Source organism: Aedes albopictus, chromosome 1 (genome assembly GCF_035046485.1).
Source record: "Aedes albopictus strain Foshan chromosome 1, AalbF5, whole genome shotgun sequence".
NCBI lineage: Eukaryota > Metazoa > Arthropoda > Insecta > Diptera > Culicidae > Aedes > Aedes albopictus.
In genome coordinates, this window is record NC_085136.1 from 39,289,959 (window position 1) to 39,307,221 (window position 17,263).

At 42.2% G+C, this 17,263-nt stretch overlaps 2 protein-coding genes across 2 annotated transcripts; both read right to left on the reverse strand.

The window, feature by feature from the left end:
* Positions 1–317: 317 nt before the first annotated feature.
* LOC134284891 (transient receptor potential cation channel protein painless-like) lies at positions 318–4,987 on the reverse strand. Its single transcript, XM_062844398.1, has 4 exons — positions 3,945–4,987; positions 3,818–3,882; positions 3,386–3,664; positions 318–3,329 (listed from the first exon to the last, which is right to left on the reverse strand). Exons 1-4 carry the CDS (start codon positions 3,985–3,987, stop codon positions 507–509), a joined length of 3,210 nt encoding a protein of 1,069 aa, XP_062700382.1. The 5' UTR covers positions 3,988–4,987; the 3' UTR covers positions 318–506.
* A 4,013-nt stretch (positions 4,988–9,000) lies between these two features.
* On the reverse strand, positions 9,001–15,656 carry LOC109413159 (uncharacterized). Its single transcript, XM_062844397.1, has 4 exons — positions 15,438–15,656; positions 15,274–15,371; positions 13,285–13,956; positions 9,001–13,225 (listed from the first exon to the last, which is right to left on the reverse strand). The coding sequence occupies exons 1-4, from the start codon at positions 15,463–15,465 to the stop codon at positions 10,511–10,513; spliced, it is 3,513 nt and encodes a 1,170-aa protein (XP_062700381.1). The 5' UTR covers positions 15,466–15,656; the 3' UTR covers positions 9,001–10,510.
* Positions 15,657–17,263: the final 1,607 nt, after the last annotated feature.

A 17,263-nucleotide genomic window follows, 5' to 3' on the forward strand; every position in this document is an offset into this window, starting at 1 on the left:
GCGCCCCAACGGAAGCAGATTGGGTGGAGTCAAAGAGAGTGGTGCGGTACCTAGCCACCACGAACGATTACGCACTCAAACTAATAAGCAACAGAGCAGAACCGCCGATTAGTCAGCTATAGCGACACCCACTGGAGTGCCGATACGGACAATCGCAATTCCAATACCGGAAACGTACTTCAACTCGGACATGCAACAATAGTATGGGTCAGCCACAAACAGAATCGCGTAGACATCATCGTCATTATCAACCATTTAAAACCAGTTTTCCTGCTCAGAAATGGCGGTTTCAGCAATGAGGAATGAAAAACAATAAAAACATTTTCAAGGTCATTGTTTTGATTTTATACTATTTAACCTTGAAGTTTGTATATTTTTTATAAATTCGTAAAATTGTTAATAGACTTTTATACGACATGCAAAATGACGTTATTTAACAATACAAAAACTTGTTTACAATAACATTATAGCGCTAAAATTGCCATCTTACGATAAAAGCCCAAGTCTCAAGGTTTCGGCTTCTTTCTGCCCCTTTTGAACTTCCCCACGGCTTTCGCCACTTTGGCAACGGAGGTGAACTTTTCGCCCTGCTCGTCCACCTCCCGCACCACCGCCGGTTTGACCTTGCTTCCGGAAATTTTCCTCTTCGGCGGTTGCCTCTGCTGAATTGCCCTCGTCAAAAGTCGGCTCATCTTGTCGATTTCGGCCCTCATCTCGTCCAGTTTGTCTTCCGTTTCCGAAAAGCTGCTCATGGAGGACGCCATCTCCACTCGCCGACTGTCCATAATCTCCCGCAGCATAATACTTGCATCGGCGATTTGCAACGCCTCGTCCATGATGTGTTCGTCCAGCGTACAAAACAGCGGAAACTTCAAAAACTTCAAATTCACAAAGAATCCTTCCGATCCGCGGACGAGCCATCCACCGGGCATGTTCGGCACCACTCGCCATTCGCCCTTCGGAAGCTTTTGTCCGCGTTGAGCAGGTGTCCGGTTCTCCTCTTGCGGATTGATGTGCTGCACCAGAATCTTGCGTAGCTCCTTCGGCTTCACCACGATCACGTACGAATGGTTCTCGAAGAACGAACTCGGAAACATCCGGCGGATGAACTCGATCGGCATCTCCCGCAGACCACGTTCGTATCGTTCCAAGATCAATACCTTCTTGCGCAAACTGATCAGTTCGGATTCCTCTTTGATGGAAGTGATGTCGCTGACGGCCAAACCGTTGATCAAGTTCAGAATGACGATCGGAGCGAAGAAGATGAACAAGACGAAGAGAATGATCTTGCCACCGCTGAAGTCGACGCCGGCGGCTTCGTACTCTCCGGTGGTCATGACCAGGGTTTTGAGCGCGGCGTCCGAAAAGCTACTGAAGGTGTTGAACGGGATCTCTTCCTCGGTTGAATTATGCGGGCGGGTTCGGTCATTGTAGGACAGGAAGAAGCTGAAGGTGAACGCTCCGAGCAGCGGGATGAAGAGCAGGAAACTCTTCATGAAGTTCACCGATACGGTATTGAACATGTACATGTAGGTGGAAAGAGTGTTGAATGGCAGTGACCCGATCAGCATGGTGAGTTGAAGCGCAAATGCTATCACAATCAGTGAAGACATTATGGATTGACAGCCGTTCTGTAGGACGATGATCATGAAAACGATCGTCCCCATATCTAGGTAGTTCTCGAACGAAGAAAAGTACTTTAGCCGAAGAAAGAGAATTTGAACTATTTCTCTCGCGATCATGTAAACAGCACCGATCCAGGTAAGCACGTTGAGAACGATCGAGTATTGATTATCGCCGTTGCAGGTGTCAAGCGATTGCCAGCCAAAGCAAATGACAGTTGCCAAGGTACAAATCAGATTCAGGTAGATCCACTTGGTTAGACGCAGCCACTTGACCAGAATGAAAGTGTAGATAACTGGATGAAGCAGAAGTCGTTTGAGTTCCTTGGACTTGGCGATGATTTTGACGGGGTCCATTTCGGTAACGAAGGTTTGTACGGGTTGTTGGTGAGAAACATTAGATGAAGAGGCCTTTTCAACAATTCGCCAGAGATTCATCTCACTACGATCCTTGGGGGATGCTTTTTTCACCGCTCGTTTCTTAAAAATGAACGGATCGAAACCATTCAGATTCAGACGAACTTCGTTCCGATCGAAGTACGAACGTCGAACGTCAATCGAAACGCACTGATCGAAGTACATCTTCCAGAATTCGTACCGTGCAAAATCCAGTGGCGTTTGATTGTCTTTGTTGCGAACTCCCAGGAAGGCATACTTTTGCTGCAACAGGTCCAAAGCAATGTCGGTGAAACCGAATTTCAACGACGTGTGCAAAGCAGTGTTGCCATTGTTGTCCGTCCTAGTGAGGTGGATCTTTTGATCCTTTGCCAACAGTTCCGCACACTGTAAAACTTTTGCCCGTTCCTCCTCGCGTCTCCAGAGCTCCTGTGCGCGGTTCAGCGTAAACACCAGAATCGGGTCGTCATTCACCAGAACTCGATCGGTAATGTGCCCAAGCAGTAGTGTTAGAGTTGCCACGTTTCCACGTTCGCAAGCTTTCTTTAGCAGACCCTTCAGCTCCACTCGATAGACAAGCTCGGAACCCTTGGCATCGCGTTCCGGGTCTGGTTCGCAAACACGCAAGACCTTCTTCTTAGATGTAACAGGTTTTACCGTTTTGAAGATCATTGGACCGGCATGCTCGACGATCGTTTTAACCGATCGTTCCATGTCCAGTTCAACCGCAATGTGCAGCAGTAGCCGGATCACGTCTCTCACGTTCGATTCGTCGACTGTGAACTGTAGAAACTTCCGCTCGAATCGTTGTTCCTCCTTGAATCGCAAGAGAATCTCCAACAGCTCAACCGTGACATTGATCTGAACCCACTCCTGGTAGAACCCAAGACACAGCTTCCTCTCAGCACCGCCTCGTTTCCCAATTGCTATAGCACCTTTGAATCGTTTGACGCACTCCTTCAGGAACGACTTGTTCTCGTTGGAAGAATTCTTCATGAGCAGCTCGAAGGGTAGTTTGAGCCGATCGCTGCAGACATTGAAGTCCGCGCCGTGATCGAGCAGGAGCAGAATAGTGTCTCGAATGTCTTCTACCTTGATGGGACTCTTGGTCAGCTGCATGGCGCGTTTCTTGAACTTCGGACTGTTCACCACGGCGTCATATTGCTCGCATAGCAGAAATAGTGGCGTTTTTCTTTGTTTGTTACGGATGTTGATCTCGATTGATGGTTGCGACAAAAGCCATGTCAAGAAGGTGATGTTGAGTGATTCGACGGCGTAGTGGAGAGGGGCGTTCAGCTCCGGAGCGATTCTCTACGATAGAAAGGGGGAAGTGAGTAATTGAAGACGTAATTAGGCATCGAACGCACCTCATTGAAAGCAGAAAAGCGAACAATAAATTGTTGTAGATAGGGTTGATAAAGGATGTTCGATGCGAGCATATTTTCAAAGGCTGGGTGTACCCTAGCGTTGAACAAGAACGTCTTTGGTTCCGGAATTGTGTTCTGTGCGTCCCAGTCCTTCATTTCCTCGACAAGATTATGCAGCATATCCCATCTACAATCCTCCAGCAGTGCTTGCATCTTTGGTAATCCATCTTCGATATCCGGTTCATCAATGATAGCCAGCAACTCGTTGTTGAGAGATAACTGTAACGAACGACCCACGTAATAACTTAATCCCATTCACAGATAACAATCACGTGTTGATACGTTTGCACTATTTACCGACTGTAGTGGTATCGGGCAGTCCACGATCCACTTCAGTTTCATCGCGTATCATACACGATAAAGCAACTTTACCTGCAGCTCTTTGCGTTGATTGCGCTTCGCTTGCCGGGAGTGCTCCAGAACCAGAACAGTTGTATCTGTGAACAAAGCATAAGCATTTAGTAAACAAATCTCATCCAATGACTCACCATCTTCTCACCGTGCATGGTATCTCCTGTCGGAGCAGGTAGCTCCTGGGCCATTTCACCTACTCAATCACTATTGGAATCTATATTTTCAGCACTTGAAATGGTAATTTCACTGGACTTTCATTGTTTGCAGTTGATTGAGCGACTCTGTTTGACAGAACCGGTTCTCAGTTTGTAGTGGTCAGAGCGATGCGATAACGCAAAGTCTGGAAGCACGCTGGCCATACAAGCGGATTATGAAGACTGAGCGAAGAATAATGCATCAGCGTCTTTATCGCGTGTGGGAGCTAAGCGTGTTTCTCACGAACGGAGAGAAAACGGAGAGTAGAGCTGAGAGAGTGGGAGCGCTGTGCAGAGTCTGAACTTGAGAGTTGTTGCTCACGAGTAATTAGTTTGCTCTCTATCATTGTGATAGTGCAAGAGAGTTTTCATGATGCTAAGCCGTTGCAGAAAAGCTTTGTAACAAGCTATCAATCAATGATAAATTTCATCAACTGGAACATGCCAATCAAATTGAAATTGATATAAAATCATCATCATTACCGCACCGTGAGCGAGCGATTTGCTGTCTAAAACTGTTTAAACTAACTTAAACGATGAATAGTGAAGAGAGTGAAACGGCTCTTAGCATGTGCTTCAAGTACAAGACACTGAAGACGACCTTACAGTTGAGGTCGAAATACGTATCTGTCAAAGGATGCAAATTCTTAGTGGAATTCAAAGGAACCGTACTTAACCCGATTTTCTTTTATTTACAGATATTCCCCTAACAAGCCCAGGTTAATCATCATCATGTGCTTATTTGTTAGAATATGATAAAACAGGATGAATAAGAAAGAAATGTGAAGCTGGTGAGAGGTTACAAAAGATTTTTGGGATATTATTACAGGAAACACAGAAGAACTGACAGAACATCGTCATGCTTCCCGAATAAAACGGTATCATACATCAATTGTACAGCGTATGATTTGATTATTATTCGTGCTATCATAAACTGGATTATAAAACGATGATAAGACAAATCATTTTCATGATAGCAGTTATAATTTTGGGAGTTTTGATGATAGACCGAATGGGTTGTTAAGTATCGTTACCATTCAAAAACGCCAGATTTCTCGAACAAAAAAATTGCAGAATCATACGTGTTATTATTGCTCTATCATCAGCTATATATAGCTATATATAGCTATATATAGCTATATATATATATAGCTATATATAGCTATATATAGCTATATATATCATATATGATACGGTGAATAATAAAAACAAAGCTGAAATATTTCACAAGATCTGCTTTATCGATCGAAAAAATAGCACACCCCTGCGGGCACTTATCGGGCACTGTCAAGTCTAGCTACGATTGTGTGAATCGTTATTTGTTTTCACGGCGTTTTTTACTTGGAGGATCGGGAATCGAACCGTGAGATTGATCGTGAGCTGACTTATTGGTAGTTTCTCGTGTGGTGTTTACGCACAACACCAAATAGGATCAGTGCTTGCGGTTGACTGGAACTCAATAGTGTTATAAAGCCGAGAAGCAGCTGGCTCAAACCATCGGGGAGGACTTCGAATCAGAAGAATCTTCAGGATGAAAAATAAATCGGATCATTTTAAGTTAAATCCTAGTGAAAACAGATGCCAGATTCATAAACGATGACAGAGAGATGAAGAGTGCACAAGGGAATGTATTTATCGGACCACACCGTCTGCGGCATACAATTTTCACTTCGAAATTTACATATTCACAGAAGCCACTAAGTGTTTGTGTTTGGGCATCGGTCGATAGAAATATTTTTGCCAAGGACTGTCGGATTTGATTTGGATCACAAGGTACGTTTTCGTAGGTAAACCATTTCATTTCGATAAATAATGACCCTGTGGTCAAAATGCATAGTCGAAAAGCATTAAAAGTTGATCAATCAGTGAAAAACGGATTATTAAACATTATTTATGAATCATTGAAGGAATCGTTATCATTCATGCTATAATAAGTAAAAAGTATTGAATGATCTTATTTCGAAGACTTGTAGCATTGAATCATAAATTTATTATTATGTCTATCGTGATGATTCCTCAAATGGATATCTTATAATATGCACGATACCATGAACCATAATTTTCTATTCGGGTTGGCACCTTGAAAGACTATCTAGGAGTTCACTGCCTATTATTATTATTATTATTATTATTATTTATTAGCGACACTTTACCTTTAGGAGGCATTCGTGTCATATTAATTAAATTTAAATACTACAAGCAAAACAAAAATACTAAATTGCATTGAAAAGGTTACAATCTATCAAGAATTTAACTATTGCTTCTTCTTTTTCTGCAGTGTATCCTAATATTTCATATAGCGATCCACTTATACCGCAACTCTTCCTAATTTGTTCTAGTCCTCTGCATTCGGTTAGCATGTGATGTACTGTTACCTGCACTCCACAGTAATTGCACATTGGCGGTGGATTATTGGTCATCAAATATGCATGTGTAACTCGGGTGTGCCCTATACGCAATCGTGATAGAACTCTCTGTTCGGCGGAGGATTTCCGGTCTGGGTATTTGGTGGGCGTTGTCTTGATCTGTCGTAGGTGTACTGTACTTCGATGCCACTGTAGTTCCCATTTTTCCCAAATTTTGCTCTTCATCGTACGGATAACGTCTTGAGCAGGTATGGACACATCCAGCAGCGGTTGGGATCTTCCTTGTTTAGCTAGCTCATCCGCTTTCTCGTTGCCTGCTATGCCTGAGTGACCTGGGATCCAACTAAATGTGATGGGTTGACCGTCTACCATATTTTCAATGGATTGAATCCATGGATGTCTGGATTTTCCTCCGCTCAGGGCGTCGATACAGCTTGCGGAGTCGGTTAAAATAATTGCGTTATTTCCTTGTAGATTTGATACAGCTGTTTTGAGTGCAAACGCTTCGGCCGAGAATACGCTACATGGGTCACTACAACATAGGTCTTACTGTAATAGGTTTACTATGGAAACAACAGCAAGAATTACTTACAGGAAGATCATATATATTTCCACTTTTTCATCGTTTGCAAGAGCACCTTCACCACCGCCTCACACAGCGTTGTTTTTTTTTTGCAGAGACAGGTTGCGACAAAAGTGACAGTTGTATTGCCGACATTCAGCAATGGATGACATGATTGCTGATATTTCGGTAATCTCGTTTGCCGATTTCAGTAAAATCTGTGTTTACCGATGGAATCAGCAAAAAATGCTGTCAGTTTAACTAGTTTCAAAACAGTTTGCTGATATTTCGGTAAAACTTTTTGGACGATCTCAGTAAAAACGTGTTGTTTGCTGAAATATCAGCAAAATCTTGAGTTGCCGTTAAAGGTCAGCATTTTTTTCTGCCGAGCACAAGAATCAGTTTTAAGTGTGTATACAGAAAATTTTTGAAAAAAAAAAATACTCCAGACCCCCCGACAGTTTATTTCGGGGTTGATCGTAAATGAAAGGAGGAAGTCTCAGCTTAATTGTGTCAAATTTTCAGACATGCCGAATTTTTTGTTTTGAATTTGTTCTACGCAACACACCGTGATTTGGCAAAAATGGTTGGAAAAGGTAAAAATAACGGCTAACTTTCAATTCGTCCTGATGACCATTAGGCCTAATGATCATTCGGCCTAATGACCATTCGGCCTAATGACCTTCCGCCTAATGACCTTCGGCCGAATGGCCTGATACCGATCAGTACCCTCCGTGCAACTTGCTTCCGAGCTAGACGACGAGCTCAGAGAGCACGAACTGATGCTAACAGAGAAGAGCGCAAGGATGCGTTCCGTGATACTAGAGCTGCCTTCAAACGAGGTATCAAGCAGAGCAAGGTGAACTGTTACAAGGACCTATACCAGGAAGCCGACGCTAACCCCTGGGGAAATGCCTACCGCATCGTAATGGCAAAGCTGAAGGGCCAAATAACGCCAGTGGAAATATGCCAAGACAAGCTAAAGAGTATCGTGGAGGCACAGACTGTGGAGGAGGGTTTATTTCCGAGACACGATACAACAACGTGGCTACCTACGCCGTACAGCGAGGGCGCTACGCTGAACTTACCGTTAATCGACTGGTCCCCAATAACGAGCTCGTTGCTGTGAATATTACGCAACTCACTATAACAATCCGTTTCCGGCATTCTTAGCAAACTGCAGTAGAATCACTTGGCATGATACGGGACCTCGCAATACAGGCGACTGGCTCCACCAAAGCTCCACTCTTCAATGAGCCAACAACACACTCACTGTCTCGTCATGATGATTGCTGTCACCGATGCTTACTAGGGGAAGGATGCGCAAGGGAATATCACTAATCATTATTCACACCCCACACCGTGGCGAAAGCATTTACAGTGAAGAAGGCTCGCAGATGATCCAACGTCTCCACTCCACTAGACAGAAATGTCTTGCCTTTTTGCTGGACAGATGTGTCATGACAGAAAATTTAATGTTCTCTCGCTGTTTGCAAGGAGAGCAGCAGTGCTGTACATTTCTGTAACGTTTTCTCTTTCTGGCAGCTAAATGGCAAGACATTTATGTCTAGTGGAGACGTGGGGTTAGTGGTAATTGGCAAAACAATCGAAGAGGTGGAAATGCTTGTGTTGGAGTCAATTGACACCATCGAAACATGGATGAATGGGGTGAAGCTACAGATAGCCCATCACAAGGCATAAGTGCTCGTTGCCACAAAGCGCAAAGCAGAAACTACCATAATATTGTAGTTTTCAAAAGCCTGGAACTCTTGTTATTTCAGTAAGATTTCCGATTGAAGAACTACTATACTGGATTGTTAAAACAGTCAGAAATTCTCATTGTTACCAAACAATGTCAAATTCTTTTTGACTTTACGTTAAATATGGATAAATTTTCGGAAATTTTTTCTGCGTGTTGATGGTGAAACTGTGAATGAATTGCGTTTCTAATGGTACAGTGTTCCCAATGATTTTGGGATTATCCCAATTACTATATTAAATTAGGATCGTTTCATTACTAACGGCACTCTGACCCTATTTTGTGATATTTTGAAAGAGAATGATAAACATAACGGAACATAAAATTATATTACAGATATATTTGTTCCTGCATAAAATTAATTGTTACAATCTCGTAAAAAATACAGAATAGCTATGACAATTGCATTTTGAATGCGTTAACATTTGAACGGAAGACGGAAGGCCATTACCAACATTATTTTTAGTGTGATTCCATTGCTTGGTACTGTTGTTACTTCTGACTTATAAAATGCGATAGTTGCATACCTTAACCATCTTCAGTTTTACCTTTTCAAATAGTCCTTCAAATAGACATTTTTTTACCGACTAGGACGAGTTGCTAGATGTTGAAGTTCATAATAAGGTAATTTAAAAAATATCTTAAATGCACTTTTCTATAGATGTTATGATTACCAGTCATAGGGGTAGGCGGGGCATTATGGACACCCGGGGCAGAATGGACACCCTCAATATTTTGAAATATGCGAACTTTTTTGAACTTTTAATGAATAGAGAATATAGTTCATTTGTCTAAAACGTAGTTTCAGGAAAGAAACATTCGAAATTAAAATTATACTTGATTTTACACGAAAAAGTTGCGTTCTCCGTTTTTTTGTGCATGGAAATTATAATTTTCACACCATCTAAAATAAGATTTAGTGATTAATTTATTGCAGGTCGATTTAAACCTGATATTTCTAGAACACATGCAAGTAGTTTTGCAGTATCTACATGCTTAACATGTTTATATTTTCTTCTTTATTATATCAAAAATCAAGTTTGGAAATATCCTCTGCTGCCGGGGCAAAATGGACACTCACCTTTTTGAAAGAAGCGGCAAGGGAAAAATATAACCTAAATCACAAACCAACCAAATTCTTCGACTTCAGTATGTTTTCGGTTAAATGTTCACTATAGTAGACATAGGGTGAAACAAATTGGTCAAAAAACGACAACAGTGGAAAATAGTTGTTCTAGGCACAGCTGTACATGCCGACAAAAACGAAGCTTCATCCAAAACAGCCTGAATTTAAATTAACTGAACAAAAATGAACTACTTCGGCGTATTATTCATCCATAATAATTGTTTTGTAATGAAATGACTTTATAGGTGTAAATAATGTACGAAATTCGTAAAAGTCTCATGGTGTCCATATTGCCCCATGGGGGTGTCCATTCTGCCCCGTATGCTTGAAGACGGTCATGAAAAGCTAACATTTTTTAAAACATTTTTTGAAGTGGATAAATAATTTTTCTTCGTGAGCATTCTTATGCAATAGATGCTAAATAGACTTTAAAAGGATTCATGTATAAAAACACTAAACTTTTTTGACATCTTGCCAGGTAAAGTTAGAAAAAACCTTAGGGTGTCCATATTGCCCCGCCTACCCCTAGTGATAAATACGTCCTGTTTTATTTTCCTGAAAGTTTTTAAAGATGTAGTAACATTGACATAAAGATTCCTACCGATTACACCTAAAGCAAACAATTTATCTAAACATAATTCCAAAATTAGTGGAGAAACGTCCCTTTCTTATGCTGAAGTATCGTTTGACGATTTTGGCGCCATTTACTGGGTCGTTGAAGGGGTTTCAACCTCAGTTTCCGGTTGTTTGCTCGACGAGGTAGGATTCACGGCAGCATCATTAGCTGTTGAAGGATTCACTTGTTCATCTTTTTGCTTGGTTGCCGTTTCAGATTTGTGTTTGGGCTGTTTTTGCAACGGTTTTTGCTGATTGCTAGCAATGTTCCGATCATGGATGGCAAGCAACTCTTTCAGTATGGTTTCTTCGAGCGTTGCCACGAAAGTGGGCAGACCAGGAATCCTCGGAATGCTTTGCCAGCCGTCTCTGGTCGGTTTGTTCTTCTCGAAATTAGCGTCCACGTCGGAGACACTTTGCGGAGGTGCCATCTCCATGTTATTCTTAGCGTCGTGGCGTTGCAAAGCAGATTTTTTATTTGAGTCAGCAAAGCTTCGATGTTTTGCTGTTATTGGATGTATAGGCTTAACCTTAATTATGGCTTGGTCTTTCACAGAAATAGTTACTTTGCTGGAGAAACACTCGAAGAAAAGTAACGGCGATCGCTTTTGTAGCTGAAGAAGGATCGCCTTAAGAGGTTTACAGGCTTTACGAGACACTCCCGCTTCAAACTGAGCAAGAAGTTGTACTTTTTCTGTGAGACTGATCGATTCGGATTGGTTGCGAATTTCGACAATGTCGCTAATTGCCAAACCGTTGATCAAGTTCTGAATGACCATTGGGACGCAAAACAGAAATAGCAGGAAAACGATGATCATTCCACCGTCGATCCTCATTTCGGCAGCCTCGAACTCTCCAGTGGCCATGACCAAAATTTTGACACCGGCACCATAAACTGATCCAAATTTATTGAATTCCGGATTGTCTGCTTCATTAGTTGTAGTTTTGTTGAATGATTGTGGATCATTGTAGAACACATAGAAGCTGAAGGCAAATGCAATCAACAGAGGACAGAAAAGCGCCAAACTTTTGATCACGTTTAGAGCCACTATTCGGCACATGGTTCGATACGTGGAGATCGTATTGAAAGGCAGTGAACCAATTAGCTGTATGACTTGAAGGGCAAGAATTATCATAGAAAGCGCTGTGATTACCGATCGACCATTTAATGTCAACACGACAATCATTCCCAGAATGTTTGAGATGTCCAAATAATTCTGAAAGCTCCAGAAGTATTGTTTGCCAAACACTACCCACTGTAGCAGTTCTCTTACGAAGAGGTAAGCAACACCAAACCAACTGGTAACGTAAGGAAGCAGAGAAAAGTTTCCATTGCAAATATAGTCAATTGAAAAGTAGCCAAATGCAATGACAGTTATCAAGGTAAGTACTAAATTTGTGACATGCCATTTACTGTACCTAATCCATTCGATTAGGACATACGTGTAGATAACTGGGTGGTATAGAAGAGGGTTATGCTCCTTAGATTCCGCAATGACCTTGATGCAATCCATCGAAGAGAATTTCTTTTTTCCTTTATAATCTATTGACCCAGTTTTAGGAAACATCAAATCCTCTTTTTCTTTAGTCTTTTTGAACCAAAATGGATTGATTCCTTCCAGGTCAATCGGAACAGTTACCGCTGTGCCTGAAGTCGAAGTAGTATTGACACAACTATCAAGGTAGTTTTTGTAAAAATCATAAGACGCATAAGCCATAGGCGTTTCACCCTTGTTATTCTGAACTCCCAGATATAGAAACTTGGACTTCGAAAGCAGCAATTTGGCCACATCTACGAGCCCGGACTTCAAGGCTATATGCAGAGCAGTGTTGCCATTGGAATCTCCTCGGGACTGGTAGATTCTTCCATCGGCAGCCATCCATTGGACACACGCCAGAAGTTTGGCTTTGTCGGCATTGTCGTCGGACAGATTCTTAATGCGATTCAACGTGTTGACCAGCAGACTTTCATCGTTGATGAGCTGCCTGTCTTTGTCCATTTTGTTCACTAACAGCGCGAGGGTGTCTTTGTTCGCACTCTCGCATGCCTTCCGTAGCAGACCTTTCAGCTCAATACGATACTTAAGTTCACATGAATGCTCCTCTGATGTTGCAAATAGTTGTTCGCCGAAACACTTTATAATTTCCGCAACGGTCTTGTCTAGATTTAGTTCGACCGCTGGATGCAAAAGTAATGTGATAACCTTGGGTTCGTCAACCTCTTTCAACTCGAGGTTTACAAGTTCGTTTTTAAACAAAATTTGTTCCTTAAATCTCAAGAAAACCTCCAGCAGCTCAACCGTTATGGTTCCAAAATTTCCAGTAGGAAATTTTTTGTCTTTCTTCACAACAACCCTCTTAAGAATAGTATGTTGAGTGACTCTTTCACAGGTTTCCAAAAACTTCTGTTCATCTGCTTGCAATTGCTTTAACCAGGAAGAAACTGTTTTTGCCTTTTTAGATGGATCGAGTTCCTCCTTGAGATCCACTAAAAACTCGAACGGTAAAAGCGCTTTACTGCTGCAGATATTGAAGTCCGCTCCGGACGAAAGAAGCTTCTCAATGAATTTACGGTAGGTTAGTAGTCTTTCATGGTGTTCGTTCCGTTCGGGGACCGTTCTGCATTTTACAAACTTTTGCCTCACTGAAGTATACTGTTCACACAGCATAAACAATGCAGTCTTCTGCGCCTTGTTTCTGTTGTTGATATCCAACGAGCCCTGGTTCTGAAGCCACTGGAAGAAATTGTCGTCGAAGTTTCGAGTCGCGTAATGAAGGGGATTGTCCAGATCAGGTTGGAAGCGCTGTAAAGTACAGGTAAGGATAAATCATGTTGATACCATAGGAACGAATCATTACAAACCTCGTTGATCGCATTGAACCGTGTCAGTATAGTTTCCAGAAACGGCCCGAAGATGTCAGACCTTTTCAGCATGATGGTGAGCGATCCGTGCGTTTTGGCAGTTTGAAGCAACGTTTTCGGCTCAGCAATCGTACGCGAATCAGCCTTGATGTTCAGTTCTTCGAAAAGTTTGTGTAATTCAGCTATGTCTGGTTGGATACACCACTCATCGAGTTGCCCTCCGGAACTTTCGATCAAGTCTTTTGCCGTTTGATAGCATTGTTCAGTGCTAGATTCACCAGGGTCATTGACACCCAATCCGAGCATAGTTCCAGATGCATCGATGAATTTTAAAAATTTACTTCTGAGTTCGATCAGCTCAGTTGACTTATCTTTGTTGTGTTTCTTCGAGAAGGTCGATGCTAGCTTGCGAAGATCGTCAATGAGATTGAGTAGTGTATCCGCCACGGTGTCCGTCCTGTTTGATTCCCGTCGCAAGTAATCGTTGAGCCGCCCCACAATGGAATTGGATGACTCCGAACTTTGCGTTGGAATGTTGGCACGTGTAAAATGTTTCAACAACTGCAGCAATGTTTCGAAGGTACCATTCTTGATGGATGCGTGTATGTCGGCAAGGGTGACCCATATGATGGGAGGCAACACGATGCTGTGGAACGCTTCGAATATCTTTTTCTGTTAATGAAAATAATAAAATGTGTTTCACAATGTAATGTTTTTGGAGCAAAAAAGCTGGGGTCATATGAAGAGGTCAACGCGTATTCTTGTGGTCGAATCGTTTTTCCATCAATGATTTCAACAAATTTGACACGGAGATGAAGAAAAGCGTGACAGACGATTCTGTGATCTTCCGAAGAAAATGTCTGCTGTACATCAACATAAAAGCCGATTTCACTGATGGAGTGAACATATGATGCACATAATTGGAGCGTGTGGTATCACAGAAGTTTACATGACATATCATGTAAAAGTCATAAAATATCATGTAAACTTCCATTATATGTCATGTAATTCAGCATGACTCTGAGTGTTTACATGACATATAACACAAATTTACATGATATATCATGTAAACCATCATAATACTAAGCTTACATGTCTGAAATAAAGTTTACATGACGTGTAAATCTCATAATTTTTATCTGTGTATGCTTACTATGTGGCCTAACCTCTAACGTATGGACGCGCCTATAGATTTGGTCAAACTCGGTTTTTGCAAATATCCCACGCTTTTCATCGGCGTTGAAAAATCTCCGTGCTCTTTTACTTTCAATATTGAGCGATCCTTTATGCGAAACACGGGCAAACGATAATAATAATAAACGAGTTCCAAGAAATCGAGATAAACATCATAAACCGGGAGAGCGATGTGCACACGCTTAAATTAAACCGCTCAAAGTTACAATCCGACCCGACTGCTCATATAAGATCTACCCTTTTCCTAGGAGAGTCAATATGTAGTAGGAAAATCAGCTGTTCTTGTGAGTCGGAGAGATCGATGGTTTAATCCTAGGGACAAGACACTCAAGCAAAATGGGAGCAATCCAGAGAAATTCTGAGCAACTCTGTAAAGGAAAATGTACTCTCCAGCACAGTGTCTTGCTCCAAGGTTTAATCACTTTTCCCTTACTCTCAGGTAAAACCATGCATTGTTGCGTACTCCTGTTTCAGAGTGGGTAGTCTTCCGAGAGAGGCTTGCGTTGTGATCTCGAGAGCTAGTCGGAAGATTCCTGCCGGCGCGGCGATTTGTTGCAAAAAATCTCGTTATTCAGGGGGAATCCCATGACTAACCGGATCAAATTAACATTTTTTCCACCATTTTTCGATTTTCAAAATGGTTTTCATTCTTTTATTGATTCCCATGCAGGTACTTACTCGCTGCTCAACCGAGACTTTCATTCACAATTTGGAAATATCTCGAGAAAAGCTACGGATCGATTAAAAAATGACATCACGCACTAGCAGATACGATTGTTTGGGCTCTCGACTCACCTGTTTTTCGAAAAAACTGTCCTTTAGTTTGTTCAATTCTTCACGTCTTGACGTCTGTTTTGTCGGGTTTTTCGATTCAGCACCATTCTGCAGTAGTCCTACGATTACAAATAGAAACAATTTAACACGATTTTTCACGATCAAACACGACACAATTCACCAACCTTCTTCAGCTTCACGAACGCGATCCATGATTGCCGAACTAACAATAGAAAAATCGAATCACTACACTTTATTAGACCGAGCCGCCACCTTTCCCGGATGACCTTGACAATTATATGAAGAGCTTCCTCCTAGGTGTGCGGTACGGCTCGGCTCAGCCGTTCGCTCGACGCGACTCGATTAGTGACCGGAGAAGAACTGAGCTGAATTGTGGACTGTGGTTTCGATTGGCTATATTATGATGATAAGACACCTTACGCGCAGAGTTCGCGAATATTGAGAAAGATGGAATCGTTCTCTTCTCTTGATTTGTTTTAACCGCGCGTCGCGAGAGTTGAGAGTTGATTTGTTTACAAGTTTGATCGCGATAAAATGTGCTTGGCGTCTTTATGCTCTGTCACGCTCCACAGTGAGATACTTTCCAAACTACTTGGTCCATATGGGTTCATGGGGTTACGTGCATAGTAAGCTTGTGATTGGTGATACAGTTAACTCTGAAACTTCTCTGAATTTTATAGGACACAGTACAGTTCCTTCTGGAATACAGACCTTGGAACTGTGCTGGCTATACCAACTCGCCCACGACATTTCACTTGATTCCTCAAGCACTCTTTGTGATTATATTAATCACAAAGAACATACAATTGACTTAATATCGTTATCTACTCATCAATAGTCTCACATTTCTCAGGCGCATTGTTATCAACGCAGTTCGGCTAGCTTATCGCGAAGATAAGCATAACGCACGTAAGATTATGCTAGTATACATTTGATACATTGTATTAGGCTGAAGCAAAAGGCAGAGAAGGGAAAGGTTCGGAATTCAGGTGATTTGTGAGGCCGCCCCCGCATACACACAGAATCTCGAGGCAGCGGTGCCGGACGACAACTGCTGTAGCACAGTTTAGGCAGCCATAAACAACGCAGCGATGAGCACCGTCGGGTACATGGAGTGGAATCAAAGGTTTAATAAGGATTGTGAAGCAACTTTGGAGGGGAAGAACGCAACGTGGGCGGTCGTGCTGCAGCAAGAAACCTGGCAGGGCTCCGTTACCTGCGCAGAGGTGCCGTTCTAAAGTATCATGAAAGTTCTGCTAGAGACTCTTACGCATTCTGAAATAGCTTTGTAAGCCGAAATGTGCTGGTATAAGGACAGAAACCTCTTAACGAACCAACCTGAGGCAATCAAAAGGTGGAAGTAGCACTTTGACGAACACCGGTTGGTGCAGAAAATGCAACACTGATGATCAAGGCAGCAGCAAAAAAATGACTAGGCCAGCATGGTGGATGATGAGAAGAAACCTTCCATGCTGAGTTGAGTAGAGCTGAAGAACAATGAAGCAGGATGGCACCTGAAGATGGGCCTAGAAAAGTTGGTCATTTGTCTAAACCGGCTGATTGTTAAGGTCTTCGAAGCGAAACAACTACCTGACTACCGTAAATCTGCAAAGTGACGTAAGCACCATCGCCTTTTTACTTCTTTTGTGTATATCTGGTGAAATGATAAAACTGATATCAAGATCCTCATGACCATGGGCGACTTCATCATGAAGATTGTTCGGCTCCGTGGTCATGCGGCTAGTGTCACCATGCTCTTAGTCGCATCATGCTGACGTGCGTGGGTTCGATTTCCGCCGCAGTTATCAGAAAAAGTTTTCGACTGTACCACTGGGCGTTGCCTGCTAGTCCGTTATCTAGTGTCGTGCTTCCTTCATATAGCAAAAAAGCTCACTGGAAGCATCGAACGTGTCCGTGTCATTTAAGTTACAATTCTGCGGCAAATAAAGTCAAACTAGATTCGAAACTCCATCATCCGTCGCCCATTCGA